Here is an 18,816-nt window from a genome sequence, read left to right as displayed (position 1 = left end):
ATGGCGTGCATGGGGTGTTTGTGATAATTGACAAGCTAAGTAGCTAGTAGTAACGAGTCCAACAAGGCGAGAATATATAAAATGCTTGGGCGGCTTGGCAAACCTTAAAAAACCAGAAGTCAAGAACACATGCCTGGAAGCAGGACAACACGACATTCTTAATCCTGTTAAGATCACAAGAAATGGACATTATATTCAATTCACATGTCCAAGTCAACATCACATGCAATGGAGATTGGTCTACTGACCGTGCAGTGCATATATCCGCGGGACTTCCCGAAAATTTAGTGAGCCAAAAGCTGCGGTCAACACTCAAGCAACAAACCAATAACAAAATGGAAGAAGAACCAAATCAAAATGATATGGAGCATCTCTTTTTGCACCAAAGATCCACTACCGCAGAAATCGTCTCTGTTCTTTATAGCATTTGTCCTGGCAACCGTTAGTCACAGGACTAACCAAACGGTCTTCAGTTTTTACCACAGCTGCTTTTTTCCACAGCCACGGCTCGCAACAGCTTTTCAAAAAAGCACAGCTCAACCAAACACAACCTTAGTCCTGGATCCAACGGCTAGCTGGATGGCCGGGTGTAGAGATACTTAATCCCGGTTGGAGCATATAGCGCCTCAAAAAGTTTGGGGCACCTTGGGTTAGCAGTTACTAGTAATACTTAGCTTAGAAAAATAAAGCCCAACTAGCCTAATTTGCTGGCGGCTAATCACTAGTATTATATGACATAAGCAAGACAACCAGTACTAGATACAGAGTACTAGTCTACTAGATACAGTTCCTGCACTTGAATATGATGACGTTCGAGAGAAGATATATTAAATATACATAAGACGACAATTTGTGTTTGGTACCAGGCCGGACCTCAAAATATTTGGTAAATGCGTAGGTTCCACACACGTGACCAGGAAAAACCAGACGTGAAGAACACATGCCTGGAAGCAGCAACGTCATTCACAATCCAGTCAAGATCTCAAGCAATTAATGGTCATTGTATTCAAAAAGTGCAAGCAACGTCACATCCAATGGAGATCGGCCTACAACTGACAGTGTATATGCCCGCGGGACTTCCCGAAAGATTTGTGGTCAAGTCAAAAGCAACAAATTAATTATATATATATGCCCGGGAGATTTTCTATGTAAGCCAAGCGAAAAATATAGTTCAAGCCCCTGTTTAGTTCCAAAAAAATTTCCTTAGTATCCATCACATCAAATCTTCGGACATATGCATATAGTATTAAATGTAGTTAAAAAAATTACTCATTACACAGTTTAACTGTAAACGACGAGACGAATCTTTTAACCTATTAGTCTATAATTAGACATTAATTGTCAAATAACAATAAAAATATTGCAGTACCAAAATCTAAAAATTTTCACGACCTAAACAGCTCTCAGTTTTCTGACACTGTCGGAACTGTCGTTCTGTAATTCCATGTTCGGCCTCTGCTACAGTTTTTTCTTGTTTCCATACAAGAGTTAAGACCTTGTTTAGTTTGGAAAAATTTTGAGTTTTGGAACTGTAGCACTTTCGTTGTTATTTGACAATTAATATCCAATCATAGAACTAATTAGGTTTAAAAGATTCGTCTCGTCGTTTACAGTTAAATTATATAATTAGTTATTTTTTCAACTACATTTAATACTCCATGCATATATCCGAAAATTCGATGTGATGGATACTATAGGAAAATTTTTAGGAACTAAACATGACCTTACTTAATATAGTGGAGGCCGGTTTCCCCTTATCTTAAAAAAAATGCAAGAGTTTCTATCTTTCGTACTCCTCCAATTCCATCATTTCCCCTGACTATTTCCCTTACTATATTCGATCGACTCTTAATTTTCTATTTCAAATCCAAATCTAGTTATTAAGGATTAGATTTTATATATGAGTCATTTCTTTAAATTAAATCCTTTTTCATGATACCACGACAATCAATAAAACTACATAATGCTAATAATTTGGCATGGAAAATTATTTCTAGCTTAGTCTTTGTATCTTTCTTGTTTATCGAGATCTTATCTTATATGGATTTTCTCGCCCGGACTAGGGGGCTCAAGTCAGTTTCCTAGGTTGTTAAGAGAAATCCTAACACCGATCGAGTACGGATGTGGTGTCTGAGCTCAGTGTTAGCTAGAAAGTTTGTTCCACCTCACGGTACCGCAGTGGTAGCCGGCGGGTGGTGACAGCCCTGTCCGTCCATTGTAGTTCACCATGTTCGAGTGTTTTTATTGTAGTAGTTGCAGGTTGGCGTTGGACTCCCCTCTCACCCCTTTCTGAAGTCCTTCCTCTTCCAGCCACCAAAGTAAGCTCTAGGTCCCCATTGTCATCCCAGCTCAACAGTTTAGAAGTGTTTTAGGAGTCTTTGTCGCACGTTGTCATCCCAGCTTCTTACCTCTCTAAGGATTAGAGTCTCCTATGTCAGACGGTCATCGTTGGCTATTATCTCTTATCTATCATATCTGGCTTACCCTCACTAAGTTAGTTGGTTGATATCTCTAATAAAGTTTGTCATTCGATTCTTCGATACTCTTTGTCTATAGTGCTTCCCTGAGGAAATTTACGATACCTGGAACACTCCAAGATGAAGTGCTTCGGCGGTGATTTTGTGCTCTTGCGGAATGCATATTCTACTTGGCATAATAAACGCCAACACCAACAGTGGTCAACTCACCCACCTAGCATGAAGGGAAATTAGAGATGCATCCGACACCAAGACTGGTGAGTATCTAGTCAAGACTCCAAGCTTTAATATCGTTTGACTCCAAAGGTTTCTTGTTTTTCCAACCCCTAGTTAACCCTTAATCTCGAAAATGAGATTCTTGTGAGGGGGGAGGGGAGTCTATAACATCCCGTAATTTTTACAGAATGTTATAAACTCCAAAATGTGGATTTTCAAAAACTTTTTGTGTGATTGTGAAAATAGATAGAATAATCTAAGAATGTCTTCTATCTCTCTCAAATTCCTAGAATTTAAAATACAATTAAATATAAGGGCCTTAATGTTAGTGTGATTTATTTGGATTTTCTTCGGATTTATTGCATCTATCTTTTTTCAAACCCTATTTGAATATTTTCCTTCATTTTAAATTGTGTGGGAATTAATTTGAATTTGGCAATTTAAATTAATTCTAAAAGCTAATCCCTAACCAAACCCTATCTTGGGCTCCAACCCTCCTAACCTATCTAGCCCACACCAGCCTTTCACCTTGGCCTGCACAGCCCACCCCACACACACACACGAGCACAGCCTAGCACCGGCGCCGACCCGTCTGCCCCTTCCCTCCGCTCTGTGCCGCCACCAGCCCAACATGCGCGCTCCAGCCCAACCCGCTCACCAGCCCAGCTCGCTCGTCGCCGCCCATGCTTCCTCACCCTGTGCCGCTGACCACCCAACCCCACCTGTTAGCGCACCACCCTGGTTTCTCTTCCTCCTCACGCCTCTCGCCCGCGCCGACGCCGTTTGCTCCACTCCGTCTCGCCCACGCCGCGTGCTCCCTTCCCTGCTCCACGACAAGGCTCCGCAAACGCCCTGTCTCCGCGTCGCGATGCCAGCTATTGACGCTCACTAACGACCATTTCTAGGCATCAATTTGATCAAAAAATTATGAGAGTTTGCATTTCTTACAAGCATCTTTATTCAAATAATCCCCTAAATCACACTTCATTTTTAGAAAAATACAAGATGTGTTTTTAAGCTAATATGCAGGTTGCAAGCACATTTCAGCTTGACATAAAATCACAGATAAAATCAGAGCGCAGATTCAAGCTCAAACAGACCAAGTGCATCCCAAAGACTAGGCCAAACCGGCTTAGGACAGGCCATGCCTCAACTTTAGGACAAGATGAGGCCCATGACAACCCACCAACAGAAGCTGGGGCGGTTGGCGGCACTGGGCCGTCGGCCGACCAGCCCGGTCGGCCGACTAGCCCGTGGGCCCCATCGCCTTCAGCTAGCTACGTGGCGATCTCCCATTGTCTTCTTACGTCGATTTGCCAAGGAAGACCTACAGAAACGCCGTGGCTCCATGCTATAAATACAAGAGGTGGGAGTAAGGAATGGAACACACACACACCACACCTCTCACTCTCCTCAAGAGCATTCTTGCTTAGTTTATAGGATTAGTGGAGTTTAGGAGAAGTCTAGGAGTCATCGAGTCCCCGTAGTTGCTCGGGAGTTCTGGTATGGGTTCATCTCTAGTTCTCTCTTGTAATTCTCTATCGTTTGTAATCGAATTAGACTATGGTTACCGATATCTGCTTGAAGTATGTTCTGAGTTATCGGATTATTTCGTGATCTGGTTGTGTTATCATTCGATGTTTGCATTGCATAATCATCATGTGCTTGCGATGGTTAACATATTGGCTTTAGAACTCTAGCAACTGTTCTAGTATTCGTATGTTTGCTCTAGTGTGATGTCTGTCCGTCCGGAGGGTGGGGGCTCCGCGCGGGGTGCTAGAGTATCGCTTACTAATGTAGACATGGTGTTTAGACTAGCTAAGTGTTGCTGGATGTCGCCTTTTCCTATGAATCGAGAGGTAGCTGGCAGGTGGTGACAGCCCTGTCCGATCCCTAGTAATCATTTACGTTCAGATTGGGGGTAGGAGGTATATAAAGCCGCATAGGTGATTGGGCTTCTCCCGTCAGCTATAGGAGTGGTCTCCCTATTGTAATAGTTAAATCTTTTGTCGATCTAACCATAAGATAGCATAGATATAGCTAGTCTAGCGCATCTGACTCGAGCTCTAACTTCTGCCTTTCTCCCTGCCTATAGCATCTTTTATTTATTTATCTGTGAGGGTAGTTTGTGTGTGTCACACTACCTCCTACCATGTTATTTATCTTACCCATGTTTATGCAATTGAATATCCAATCTAGATCAATTCATTAACTAGCCTATGTACTTCCATTCGCCGCCTTCCCTGCAGAAATACAAATAACACCCCGGTATACTCCCGGATAAAATGCTGCAATGGTATTCCGTGTGCTTGCTGATTTATTCACTGTGCATGAAATACCTACCACCCCTTCACTTAACTCTAATAAGAACTCACCAAGCAGACGAAGACTCAGATACTTGCTCGAAAGAGGCTCATATCTGCCGAGGTACAAGTAGAAGGATGCCGACAGCTCTGTCCCTCCTCACGAACTTCTTCTCACACACTCCCTAGCCTAATCATACAAGTGGAACCCCTCTACATCTCTTCTCTTATGTGTATCTTGTGTTGTGAATGAGTGTCCTTTGTGGGGGCTCTCCTCCTCTTTATATAGCCTTTCCAGGGGTGAATTCATGGTTGCATTCATGGGGTGCTACTATCCCCATTCGGAATAGGCGTAGGGAAGTAGTGGGGGACTCAAGGTGAAAGTCGGGCCTAATTGGGCCCAATGGGGGGGTCGGCCGAACCAGGGGTCCGGCCACATCCCTTCTGAGGCCTTTCGAGCTCATCTTCGTTCAATGCATTCCTCGTGGGCTCCATGTGTAGTTTTCTGGGTGCACGCCTGAAGATAAGTTGCTTTAGCATGTAATTTGGGCCCTCTTTGTAAGTGTAACGCAGGGTGTGACCTTTTGTGCATTCTTCTACGTTCTGTGTATGTTTTCCTTGGTGTTTATCCATGGGTGCCTGCATAACATGTCTCACCAAAACTTGTGGAAATAGTTAGAGATAAACCCCTATCTTTAAGTTTGGTGATTTATTTGATGTTGAATGATGCAGAAGTTGGCGGTCATATTTTCAACTTAACGACCGTCAATATCACTCCCACACTAAGCCCTTTGCTCGTTCTTGAGTAAAGTTTGAAGGACTAAGGTGGATGCAACTCCATTGAATGTCACCTGCATACAAGTTATTCCAAATTTCTTCCAATTCTTGTGAATCTTTTTTGAGTGGCTACCATGCTTTCTTGGGTAATTGAAAAATGGAATGATTCAGTCTTCGGGTTCCTACTCCGTACTCTATTTGAGGGCCTGCGTACGTATGTAAAGAGTTAGTCACCTGACTCTCCACCTTCTCAAGATTTAGTAATTGTGTTATTTGGAATTACGCCCCTTGTGGCCTCAACTCATTGGGTGCTTAATTATGGTGACACAATAAAAGTGCACAATCAATTCTAGGATAGCATATGAGCTACCCCAAACTTTCTCTTGCTGTGTTGGATACATAAACAGCACATTATTCATCATAAACTTCTCATGCTATGCAGGATATGAATAGCATAAGTATCATGGCAAACTTCTCCCGCCATGCGGGATAAATTCCCTATAAGGGACATAAATACTGGAACTAGCTCTTAGGACACACAAAGTGTATATCAATTTCAAAAAATAAATCTGAATATTCTATAACACACATGTTAGTCAACATTGGCTAAATTAAACATGCAGCTGACTTCTTGCGACAAAATTAGTCATGGTGACCAAAAACTTCACTTTTACTTCATTTTCTGATTAAATCTTCCTGTTGGTTCGAATTTAATCAGAAAATTAATAAACTAACAATAGTGGAAGCTTTTAGTGAGAGAATTACTGAACTTATTTTGACCCAAGGCCCTTTCCCCAGCAAAAGCAGCTTGTTTGCTTGCAGCAGAGTAATCTAATGTGTTGATGGAAGTCAACATTTGTCTATTTTTTCTCTTAGACAAAGTTGTATGTTTAACTTTAGTCAAAAAGAAAGCATACAACATTCTCTTCTACATTAATTCTACATCACCGTTGGGCAAAAAATAGAATTAATGTATGTAAACTTTACTCAATAAAATTACAATATTGTTATTAGCAAACGTTGGTTTGAAAATAACAATATCATAATTAACTAAAAACATCTAACAACTCTTCCAATTAAATTTTCTCGTTGGTTCCAATTTAGTTGGGAGATAAAACTTCATAGCAGCGGAAACTTGAATAAATTTATGAGAATAATTCTTGTTCAGAAGCAATTTTGTCTTATAAATATTTCGATGTACTATCTACTCTCCAAACAATTTGTCCCGTTGGTTAAAATTGAATAGAGATCGAAACTAGTAAATATTCGTGCTTCTGTTCAAAATGTGCTTTTGAAAAGAATAAAACTAATTTAAAAACTCATTGTGCTTGCGGCTGGGCTGGTGTCGGCTTGGCAGTAGAAGCGGCCCGCGGCCCACTCCTACTGTGCTGGTCTCTACACAGCTTGGACGGGTGCAGCGCCTCCGCGTGCGACAACATTGCCTAGCGGCTCGGCCCAGCCTGCTCCAGTGACCCGCATGGGCCTTGGGTCCAGCTCGGTTGGCGCCTCAATCCTAGCCGTCCAACGCGATCCGACGGCCACGTGGATAGATCGGAGCGGCCGATGCTCACCTAGAAACCCTAACCCTCTCTCACCCTTCTCTCCTAGTCCGAGCCGGCGGCGGCGCCACCACCACCGAGCTTCCACGGTGGGCGCCGCTTGTTCGGTCACTGTGCCTTGGCCGGCAACCCCAAGGCTCTCTCTTCTCTTCTTTCACTACTACAAAAACTGATTAATCGAGGCGTTTTGAAAAGGCCTCGGAGGTGGGCACATTAAAAAACCGCCTCGGTTAATGCCTTCGATTAACCGAGGTGGTTAATCTTCATTAATTGAGGCAGTTAAAATATCCACCTCGCAAAATAAATTAAACGAGGCGGACATTATAATACAACCGCCTCGGTATATCAGGCCCAGACCCAAGTCCATACCAGCCCACTAGACACCTTCAGCATATATATTGATGAGTTAGGGTTTCTCTCCACTCATTTTTCTCTCCACTCCTCTCTCTCTCCTATCTTCCACGCACGCTCACGGCGGTGGGCTCGCAGTGCGCGGCGCCCCCCTACGACCCTCACGGCGGCGGCGCTCCTCGCGGCGGCGGGGCAACTCGGGGCGGCTCCCCTCACGGCGGCGGGGCCCCTTGCGGCGGCGGGGCCTCTCACGGCGGCAGGGCCCCTCGCGGTGGCTCCCCTCATGGCGGCTCCCCTCCCGGTGGCATGGCCCCTCGTGGCGGAGCCCCTCACGGCGGCGGGGCCCCTCGCCGCGGCACCCCTCGCGGCGGCGCCCCTGTAGTGGGGTGCGACCCTTGCGGCGGTGGCTTGGTGCGGCAGGGGCGTGTGGGCTCTCCAGCGGCGGGCCGAGCGGCACGGGGGCACGTCCCTTCTTCCACGGCCGCCTCTCGCCGTGATCCGGTGGAGGGCGGCGGAACCGGGCTCGGCGAGGGCGGATCCGGGCCATACCAGGCCGGATCTGACGACGGCGCTGCCGGATCCGGCGGCAGGATGGGGCTGCGGCGGCGGAATCCGGCGGCGCGATGGATGGGCTCGGCGGGCCCTAGATGGGCTCATGCGGGCTTTTGTTCTTTTTTAATTTTTTTATTCGATTAACCGAGGCGGGCAGCAAACCGCCTCGGTTAATGTCATATTAACCGTGACGGAGGCTTCGAGGCAGTTGCGCTGCCATCTCGGAAAAGCCTTTTTGCCCGCCTCGGAAAAGGATTTTTGTAATAGTGTTTCACTCTCCTCTCCTCGACTCTCTCAGTGTCTCAATGAGGTAGGTTGAGAGAGTTGTGGTAACCCGTGGCGGCCTGAGGAGGGTGGCGTCGCCGCCACCGATCCCCTCGCCGATGCGTGCGCTTTCTCTTGGGGAGTGCGTCACCGTCAAGCGATCCAGGCGACGGTGCCCTAGGCACCCGCACGCGCTGCGGTGTAGAGCCCTGCGAGCCGACGGCTCGCCATTTCTGCCTACGCGCCATCGGTGGATGGCTGGCGGTGGTGACATCGGGGAGGAGAGCCCCACGTAGGATCCCCTTCCTCTCTGTCCTTCATCTTCTAGGGTTAGGGTTTCTGCAATCTTTCGATCCGAGATCAAAATCCCCTCTTTCTTTTCTATGATTTTTGTACCCCGAACTGGATCTACTTGCTAGAGTAGGCTAAGTGATACCATTGTAAGATCTAAACTTGACTTTCTAGGAGTAGATCAAGAGGGTAGATTACTTAACTAAAAGGAAATCTTTGGTAGTAGCCTCTGCCATCATTAGCCATGGCGCCGCCGTGGAGGTCGGAGTACGAGGAGGCAGCGTAGTTGAGGAATGTGGTCGCTGGTCGGAGCAGAGGCAGCGTGGTCCGCGACGAAGGAGGTGGACCCGATCACTTCAGCGCTCCTGTGGATCGAATCGGGACTATATTCTTTCTGGTGGGGAAGTCGGGCACGACGAACCTTGGTATTTGTCCCTATCCCTACCTTTCTCTTTTTAATGCGCTGCGCGACGGGGCCCACCTGCCAGGTCTTGGTTGGACGCCCCGATTAGGGCATAATCAAGGGTTCCAACTCGGTCATTGGACCGGGTCGGATGAGATCAACACTAAGGCCGTATTTAGATTTTTACGTGTAAAAATTTTGAAATGGAATTTTCTATTTCGGATTACTAAATAAAATCTATTTGTAAAACTTTTGGCACAAATGGGTTGTAAATTGCGAGATGAATCTAATGAGCCTAATTAATCCATAATTAATTCATAATTAGCGGATGGTTATTGTAGCATCACTGTTGCAAATCATGGATTAAGTAGGCTCATTAGATTCGTCTCGCGATTTACAACCCATCTGTGCAAAAAGTTTTATAAATAAATTTTATTTAATACTCCATGCATGTGTCTAAACATTCGATGTGATGTTTTTGGGTGTAAATTTGATGGATCTAAACAGGGCAACACATGAAAAACTAAAGATCACAGTCCAGAGCGTGATATGGACTATCTAGATCACAGTCCATACTGTGAAAGTTTGCCTTTAATTTCTTCAGGATTCCCCATGTCATCGTCAGAGCTAGCACTGTCAGTTTGATTAGTCATACATGGTGCGCATTGAAAGTCTCTAATACCTGTGTGTTCTCGGTCCATTGCACGCATTATACCGTTGTCACTTGTGAGTCTACTTGCGGCTTGTGTAGTCTTGTTCCATCAAACGTGCGGGAGACACGAAAAGTATTCAGCCAGTTCCGCATTCTTCCAGTCATGTGTTTTTGACTGTTTCTCTGCTCTCGTCTTGTAAACCGGAAGCATAATGTATTTGAATTTTTCTAGACCGGAACATCTGACTCATCTGCAAAGTGCAGCTCGCGAACTGATATCGCAGGCGCAGTTAAGAAACTGCTTGGCATTCGGAAAAGTAATTCAGAGTATGAGCTAGTTCAAAATTGGTAACCCTGACAAACAAAAGGTCACAGGGTAGAGCGAGATATGGACTATAAATTAGAATTTTTGACTTCCTAATAATGAGTTCTTCCTGCTTATAAATATCAGGATATGTCATCTTCATAGCAGCCCTATCAGTTTGAATAGTCAGTGGTACAAGAAAACAGGGAATGGCTGCGTCACATGTCTTGACTCTTGACCGTTGTGTCGTTCTCAAACTTGACATGAACGTTTGACTTCTAATGAAAATTCTTCCTGCTTGTAAATATCACGATCAGGGCCGTTGAAGGCCATGAGCTAGGTGAGCTGTCGCACATAGCAGTTCTGCCAGTTCAGATATTGAGTATCTATCCTAGATGTCCCGCACTTAGCAGTTTAGATTTTGAATATCTAGCCTAGATGTCCCGCACTTATCAACTATTCATCAGTGGTACAAGAAAACAGGGAATGGTCGCCTCACATGTCTTCAAAGTTGTGGACAGACCAGTTGTGTCATTGTCAAATTTAACAAGAACTTCTTGTCGAGTTTCCTGGCACGTTTCTTGACTTTTGGCTTCCCATTTTAGCCGCCACTGCACCCGCCAGGTATGACTAACGAGGAAGTTGCTGAATAAAATAACGACCTCAGTTCGCGACCGTCTGACTGTCTGAGTCCGACACATGCTACATGGCATGGCCCGATGAAGTCTTATAAAAGGCCCTTGATCCTCTCGGTTCATTCCCAAGCAAAACTGCAAAGTAAAAAAAGATTCGACAAGCTAAGCCACCCCCATAATGGAGATGGAGCTAAGTCCAGCAACGCTCCTCTTCGTCTTCCTCATTTCCCTGCCGATTCTTGTGACCCTGCTGCGCCGCAAATCAACTCCGACCTCCAACAAGAGGCGGCCTCCAGGCCCGTGGAACTTCCCCTTGATTGGAAGCCTCTACCACTTCATCAAGTCGCATCCGCCGGTCGTCCTCCGGGAGCTGGCCAAGAAGTATGGCCCTGTGATGTTCCTCCGGATGGGCCAGATCGACACTGTCGTGATATCCTCGCCGGCGGCGGCGCAGGAGGTTCTCCGCGAGAAGGATGTCATCTTCGCTTCGAGGCCGAGCATCGTGGCTTCGGAGGTCTTCACCTACGGAAACCTCGATGTCGGCTTCTCGCCATATGGCGCCTATTGGCGGACGCTGCGCAAGCTCTGCACGGTGGAGCTCCTCAGTGCAAAGATGGTGCGGCAGTTCGCACCCATCAGGGATAACGAGACGTTGTCCCTCATCAGAAATATCCAAGCTGCTGGCCGAGGTGGTGAACCGGTGACCAATCTCGCGAGTCTGCTGCTAGCCTGCTCGAACTCGATCACGGCAAAGGCGGCCTTCGGCCAGGTTTGCAGCAAGGAGCTCCGGGACAAGTTCTTGAGGTCAATTGCTGTCGCAATGAGCTTCAGCGGAGGCTTCACCGTCGGGGATGTCTTTCCATCCCTGCGCTTCATTGATGTCGTCACTGGGCTGAGGCGAAGCATGTGGCGAGCACGCCATCAGCTGGACGACGTCTTTGACAAGATCATTGCTGGATGTGAGGCGCAGCGAGGTGATGACCTGTTGAGCGTCCTCCTCCGGATCAGGGACAAGGGGGAGCTGGAATTCCCCATCGGCACAACAAACGTTAAGGCAATTTTATTGGTAATTTACTCGTGAAGAATCGCACTAATTGCAGTTTTTTTTTGCTAATTTCGTTATTGCTCACGTAGTCTTGAATCTTTTAGGATATGTTCATTGGAGGGACGGAGACGACGTCGTCAGCTGCAGAGTGGATCATCACAGAACTCATGAGAAACCCAGATGTGATGGCCAAGGCACAGGCCGAGGTGCGACGAGTATTCGATAAAGTGAGCCCACAAGACCATGAAGCCAAGATGGACGAGCTGCACTACATTAAAATGGTGATCAAGGAGAGCATGAGGCTGAACCCAGTGGTGCCATTGCTGGTTCCCCATTTCTGTCAGGAGACTTGCGAGGTAGGTGGGTTCCAAGTCACGAAGGGCACTAGGGTCATGGTCAACGCGTGGGCTATGGCAAGGAGCCCTGAGTATTGGCATGACGCAGAGAAGTTTAGGCCGGAGAGGTTTGAGGATGGCATGCTTGACTTCAAAGGCTCTCGCTTTGAGTACTTGCCATTTGGGGCAGGGAGGAGAAGGTGCCCTGGTGATACTTTCGGGTTGGCTGTGTTAGAGCTCATTGTTGCACGCCTTCTCTACTACATCGACTGGAGCCTCCCAGCAGGAATGCAGCCCGATGACATTGACATGGAAATGATCGTTGCTGCAACAACTAGGAGAAAGAACCCGCTGCAGCTGGTGGTATCACCATATAAGGTGGTTCCCATGCAAGGCTGATTCATGGGATAATTAGTATATGCATGCTGGCCAACATCTACAGTTGTGCCTCCGGACCCCATAAGGTCCCTGTCTTGTTTGTATAATGGGAATAGACGAACAAATATAAAAACTATATATGTACTGTGGTCAACAGCGTGAGTACTACTCCGCTGAAGGTACAAGCTAGTAGGACATTATAGGAAGTCCAACATAATATCACACGTCGATCATATTGTACTGAAAATAATTTCTCCAAAGATAATTATGCATATGTTATGAAGGTAAATTTCAAGAGAGAGTCTAGACATCACTCAATTGATATTTGTGGTATCCATCTATCACTGATTTTAGCGTTTGGATGGCTGACAAAAGCGTGTTGTGCTGTACAAAAGGGTATTTGGGTCCGTTTTGTTTCTTTGTACCCGTTAGGCTGAAACGACTGTTTCCACGAACTAGTAACTTCTAACGGCTTTTGTTCTGTTCATACATTCTGTTATTAATCAATCCAGCAATGGTTAAAGATTTCAACTTTAATTGTTAACAGCCGAACTCATTGTTTATGGATATGATTGTACACGACATTTACTAACAAAAAAAATCCAAGTATAAATATTTTCAAGATATTTATATCACCTATAATACTAGCAAACTAGGCATATTGTCGCGCATTTGCGCGGCTAGTATTAAAAATTTAAAAATTTGCATTGCCGTTGTATTTTTACTTAAAGATTATACTATTTTTTTACCATACATCATCTTGTTCATTGTCGTAAATTATGTCTTATTGTTGGTTAAAATAATTCAAATATGATCTACCTATAATAACAATTTGATTTGTTAAGCTTTACTAATACTATGCATATAATTATTATTTTTTCATTTTATTTTGATTGATTGTTGTTAGCTTTAGTTTTTATTAATAGTGTATGTTTGTAACTGATACATTGCTAAATGATATTTTATATTTAATTTTTCGCAATGGCATTGGTGGGTGATTTTTAATTAGACACAGGGGTATTTTAGGCTATTTTTTATTATAATGGCAGTGGTGGGTAATTTTTATTTTTCAATTTTTTTCGATTAACGTGGGAATTTCTGGACCTTGAGAGTGAACGTGGAGGCTTCGTTTGTCGGTCAAATAATAAAATAATAGATAACAGCATATATATTATAAAGAAGTGTCTGGTCTTTGGTGGCCCAGCAGCAAGAACAGAACTAACCAACATGTCTGCTCTTTTTTTTTTGAGCAACTCATAGAGCTTTCATTATAACTGAACAGGGTTACAATCTTTGGCTGCCAGCAGCGCAAGCCAATCTGGGATCTCATCAACCCAAAACAAAGATCGTGCCGATCACAGCCAATCTCCACCGCTAGCTCCAAGCCTTCTTTAGCCGCCATAGCTTCAGCCATTAGCGCGTCCGCCAGATTATCCTGCCACCTAGCGGCCCCTGCAACAACCCGTCCATTATGGTTGCGGATGACCACACCACTAGTTCCTGAACCCGTCTCAGCTATGAATGCAGCATCAGTATTCACCTTGATCCAGCCTTGCTCAGGTCCCTTCCACCGTTTCACCTCCCTTTGTTGCTTCTGCTCAACCGGAAGTTGCAGACTGGCCAAGTCCTCCAGCATGTTGGAAATATGCCGGACAGACTGACCAAGGCGCCGTGCATTTCGACCCGACCACAGACTCCACGCGCCACACACAAGTAGAGCAACTAACTTTTGCGAGCATAAGTTCGGCTGCAGTACATCCATCGCCCACGTGGTCGGGTGCAGAAGCGGCACTGAAACCCCAGAAAAATTCTTGACCTCAGCCCAGAACCGTTTAGTCGCTGGGCAAAGAAAGACAACATGATATAAGGATTCATCAGGATCACCGCACAGCTCGCAGTGGCTCTCAAGGATAACATGCCTTCTTTTTAGCTCTTGTTTCGACGGCAAGAAATTATGCATCACCCTCCACCAGAAAACACGGACTTTTGGTGGAACTTTTAGATTCCAGACCAGCTTCCATGAGCGCTCATCACCTGACGCCCGAGCTTCACTCGTTCTTGCCATGGCACCCGCCATCTGCTCCTCCTTTAGTAATCTGTAGGCTGACTTGACCGTGTACAAGCCACTTTTCTCAAAGGCCCAAGCTTCACAGATGAAGCTCTCCAGGCTGGGGGAGTTAAGAAGACCTTCCTTCAAGATGATGATGAGTGATGGTCGAATGTTGGTCACTAGTTGGGGTCTGGACTTCCTACTTTTACCAGGGTCTTTTGTTTGCAACACTTTTATTTCCAGCTGTGTGGCTTATTTTGTCTCTATCTTGTCTGAACCTATGCATGTCATCCTAGTGATGGCTGTTTCTACTTTTCTCTGGTTGTGATTAAATGGATAAACGTCAATGGAATGTGTTTTGCTGGAATATCAGAGGCATTAATGCCACTGACAAATGGGATGCTGTCAGGCAAAAAATTGAGGAAAGTGCTTGTGCTATTGTTTGTCTGCAAGAAACAAAGCGTGCTGCTTTGATTCGGCCTATATTAGAAATTTCGCTCCACGTCGCTTTGATAAGTTCGAATTCTTTCCCTCTTTGGGCCTTTCTGGTGGTATTCTTGTCATTTGGAAGAGCTCGGTTTTTTCTAGGGGAGGATTGGAAACGAAACCATATGCGATTACAATTGATTTCACTGCAAATCATGACCAAAGTAAATGGAGACTATCTACTATTTATGGCCCTTGCCACCAACCCCTACACTCAGAATTTGTGAACTGGATGCGTGCTCTTAACACAAATCTTTCTGATCACTGGCTTTTTGTGTGAGATTTCAATTTCTATAGATCTCTGGAGGATCGCAACAGGCCAGGTGGTAATCTCAACAACACCCTGATTTTCAATGACATCATTGGTCATCTTGGCTTAGTAGAAATCCCCTTAAAGGGTAGGGCTTTTACTTGGAGTAATATGCAACAAACACCCCTACTTGAGCAGCTAGATTGGTTCTTTACAACTGTAAACTGGACAACCACATTTCCAAATACCCTGGCTCTACCTCTGGCAAATACTACCTTAGATCATGTCCCATGCAAAGTCTCCATTGGAACCTCAATTCCAAGGGCTAGTTTATTTCGCTTTGAGAATTTTTGGCCGGAGCATCCTGGGTTTTATGAGGTAGTTCAAGCTACTTGGTCCAAGACTGTCAACAGAATTGACATTGCTTCTGTCCCTTTCAGCCAAATTCAAAAATTTGAGATATGATCTTAAATACTGGAGTAAGAAGATTTCCAACCTTTCTATGCTTATTGATAAATGCAATACAGTGATTTTTTACCTGGATTGTCTAGAGTAATGTAGAGACCTAACTGTCCCTGAGTGGAACTGCAGAGTGGTAATTAAGATCCATCTAGCAACCTTGCTGAGATACAAGAAAATTTATTGACAAAAAAGGTTTACTATCAATAGAATCAATCTGGGGGATGAATGTATGAAATTCTTTCATGCAATGGCTACTGTTAGCCATAGGAAAAATACAATCTCTTCTCTGAGAGATGAGCATGGAAACATCATCACAGACCATGAAGGTAAAGCTGCACTTCTCTACACAGCTTTCAAGAATAGAATGGGTCTCCCAGCAGCCCTAGATGCAGTTTGATCTGAATAATTTAATAAATGTAAATATGGACTTGGAGTCTCTAGTACAACCCTTTTACAAAAGAAGAGATTGACCTCTTGGTTAAAAAGTTACCTATTGTAACATCTCGAAAATACGCCCAATTAAATCACCCGCTAAAAATTTTATTTTCCAAAATCTTTTTCGTCGTTAGGCTCAAATCGTTCTAAATCTTTTTCTGTTCAAACTCCCAATGTCCCGAAATCTTTCCCGGCGGATCGCCGTTCCGACACCCGTACCAATCACTGTCTCCTCTCGCTGTTCTTCCTCTTTCTGCATGCGTCGCTTCCCGCCGAAGCTGCCGCCGCTCGCGACTGTCGTCGCGCTCCCGACCGACCGCCACCGCGAATCCCGCCGGCACCTCTCTCTCTCTCTCTCTTTCTCTCTCTCTCCCTTTTCTTTTTCTTTTTCTTTTTTCCCTTTTCTTTTTCTCTTTCTCCTTCTTCCTTCCTTCTCCCTCCCTCTCTCCTTCTCTGCACCGCGCCTCCCCTGCACGCCGCACCTCCCCTGGATGCCGCCTCCCACCCCCACCAGTGCCCTTGCCCCGTCCCGTCCCCGCTGCACAGCCGTGCCCACTTGCCGCCTCGGCGCGCACGCGCCCACGGCGAGGGACCTCGCGCTGCACGGCCAAGCGGAGCACAGCACGCCGGCCGCCGCGCGGCACCCCGCCATTGGCCGCCGGCCACCCCGCTTGCACCGCCCCTCCCCCACTTGCGCGTCCTCTCTGCACGCCCGTCACCTCGCCGTCGCCTCCATGCCGCTCCGCGATGCCACACCGGCCCCCATGCCATTAAAGCCGCTCCGCCGAGCTGCCTCCCGCCGGCCACCACCGCGCCTCCTCTCCCTTGCCTCGCCGCGCCTATAAAAGGGACCCTCCGTGAACTCGCCCCCCACCGCGCGCCCCCTCCCCTGCGCAGAAGCACCGCCGCCACAGCCGCCGCCGCCCACCTCGGCCCGCCGCCGTGGAGCCCCCTCCTCGCTATGCCCTAGCCCAAGCCGAGGTGGGGAATAGGCCCCCCCTCGTTCCCCTCCCCCTTTTCCCTCTTTCCCTGGCCGCCACCGAGTCCCAGGGCCACCGGAATCGCCGGTGCCCAGGGCGCCGCCGCCTCCTTGCCCCCTCCTCTGTTTCCCGTGGAGGGAGGAGGAAGAAGGTGGCATTTTTGCCAAAAACCCCCTGACCTTTTCCCTTTTATATTAAGAACCCCCCCCCCTCTCTAAGTCCTTTTCTAAAAGAAACCCCTCCTATTTTCCTTTTCGAAAATGAACCCTTCCACCACATAAAAGTAATTTCAACTAGGCCCCTGCACTTTTCTAGGGTGATCCTAATATTTTCAAAAATTCTAATTGGGCCCTTGCCATCTCAAAAATATTTACAAAGAAGCCCCTGAACCCCGGTTTAGCCCCTAAACGCCTCTTCGACCTATCATTTCATGCGCCAAAAATCCTCTGTTTGCCCCGAAACCTTACCATGCCATTTCTAACATAATTTTGGCCGTGCCATTAAAGAACCACCCAAAAATATTACTCCCATCTCCATATCTTAATTTCTTCCGATTCGAGCTCAACGATAAAACCTTTATTTCTTTTTCTTTATTGTGTGTTTATTTGTGTGCACCGTAGATCACGGTGTGAACGAGGGAGAATCCGTCGACGAGCAATACCACGAGCAAGAGTCCGAGGACCAGTACCGCGACCCCGAACCCGAAGGACAGTACCTCGATCAGGACTTCCCGGAAGACTTTTGTGAACGGCAAGTTCAATCTCATCCTTTGATGCATATTTTGTCCCAATTATATAAACACAACCTATCGGCCTGTTTTATAAAAATGCATATGCTTTTACTGCTAAAACATGGTTGGATAGCCACCCCTTGATTTGTTATAACCATTCCTTGACCACCTAGCAGATTGATGTCTACATATGATTCGTTCTGTGTGGATGTTAGTCACTGCTAGAATTGCTCAGGGCCTTATATTCGTTCTACTACACATCAAATGTGATTATTTATAAAAGAAAATGTGTGAGTGTGTGGGAAGGGAAAAAGGTGGATTTGTTGAAAATAAATGAAAGACGTGTCTCGATGAGATGGATGGCATTTCTGTGTGAATTGCTAGAAGGTGTGCTCGTACCTGTGTGGTTGAGCAAGGTTGGGAGATATCCATCTTGTCACAATTAAGGACCGAGTTGGTGTGTCATCTCACCTAACTCAACTGATCGTACAACCACTCGACCGTTGTGTGGCAATGGCTTAGCATAAATCCCACTAGTTAGTCTGTTAGTCATCAGGAGAGCTGGTGAGCAGCGGGTGATCAAGGAGACGGGATAAGATCTTTGTGAATTATACCCCGGTTGGGCCTCGTTGGTAGGTCAATGACCCCTTGGTGGATCCCGTGTTGGCTACTCAGGTCTAGCTAAGGTGGGTAATGGCTTCGATGGGATCTGCACCGACACTAAGGTGATCGTCATGTGGTACCCCGCTTGTGGGTAAAGTGTACACCTCTGCAGAGTTAAAAACTATTCGAATAGCCGTGCTCACGGTATTGAACAGGTTACGGTTTGGTCACATAACTAGTGTTTCTTCTGGGAATGGTTCGGATGGCGTGTGTTGTTT

At 46.1% G+C, this 18,816-nt stretch overlaps 1 protein-coding gene across 1 annotated transcript; it reads left to right on the top strand.

Moving 5' to 3' along the window:
- The first annotated feature begins 10,904 nt into the window (after window positions 1-10,904).
- LOC120674807 (cytochrome P450 99A2-like) lies at window positions 10,905-12,843 on the top strand. The gene is made up of 2 exons (XM_039955927.1): window positions 10,905-11,850; window positions 11,934-12,843. Exons 1-2 carry the CDS (start codon window positions 10,963-10,965, stop codon window positions 12,561-12,563), a joined length of 1,518 nt encoding a protein of 505 aa, XP_039811861.1. The 5' UTR covers window positions 10,905-10,962; the 3' UTR covers window positions 12,564-12,843.
- Window positions 12,844-18,816: the final 5,973 nt, after the last annotated feature.

This window comes from Panicum virgatum, chromosome 2K, assembly GCF_016808335.1.
Source record: "Panicum virgatum strain AP13 chromosome 2K, P.virgatum_v5, whole genome shotgun sequence".
NCBI classification, from domain to species: domain Eukaryota; kingdom Viridiplantae; phylum Streptophyta; class Magnoliopsida; order Poales; family Poaceae; genus Panicum; species Panicum virgatum.
Note: the sequence above shows the minus strand (reverse complement) of the source record. Positions and strands in the feature narration are given on the sequence as shown.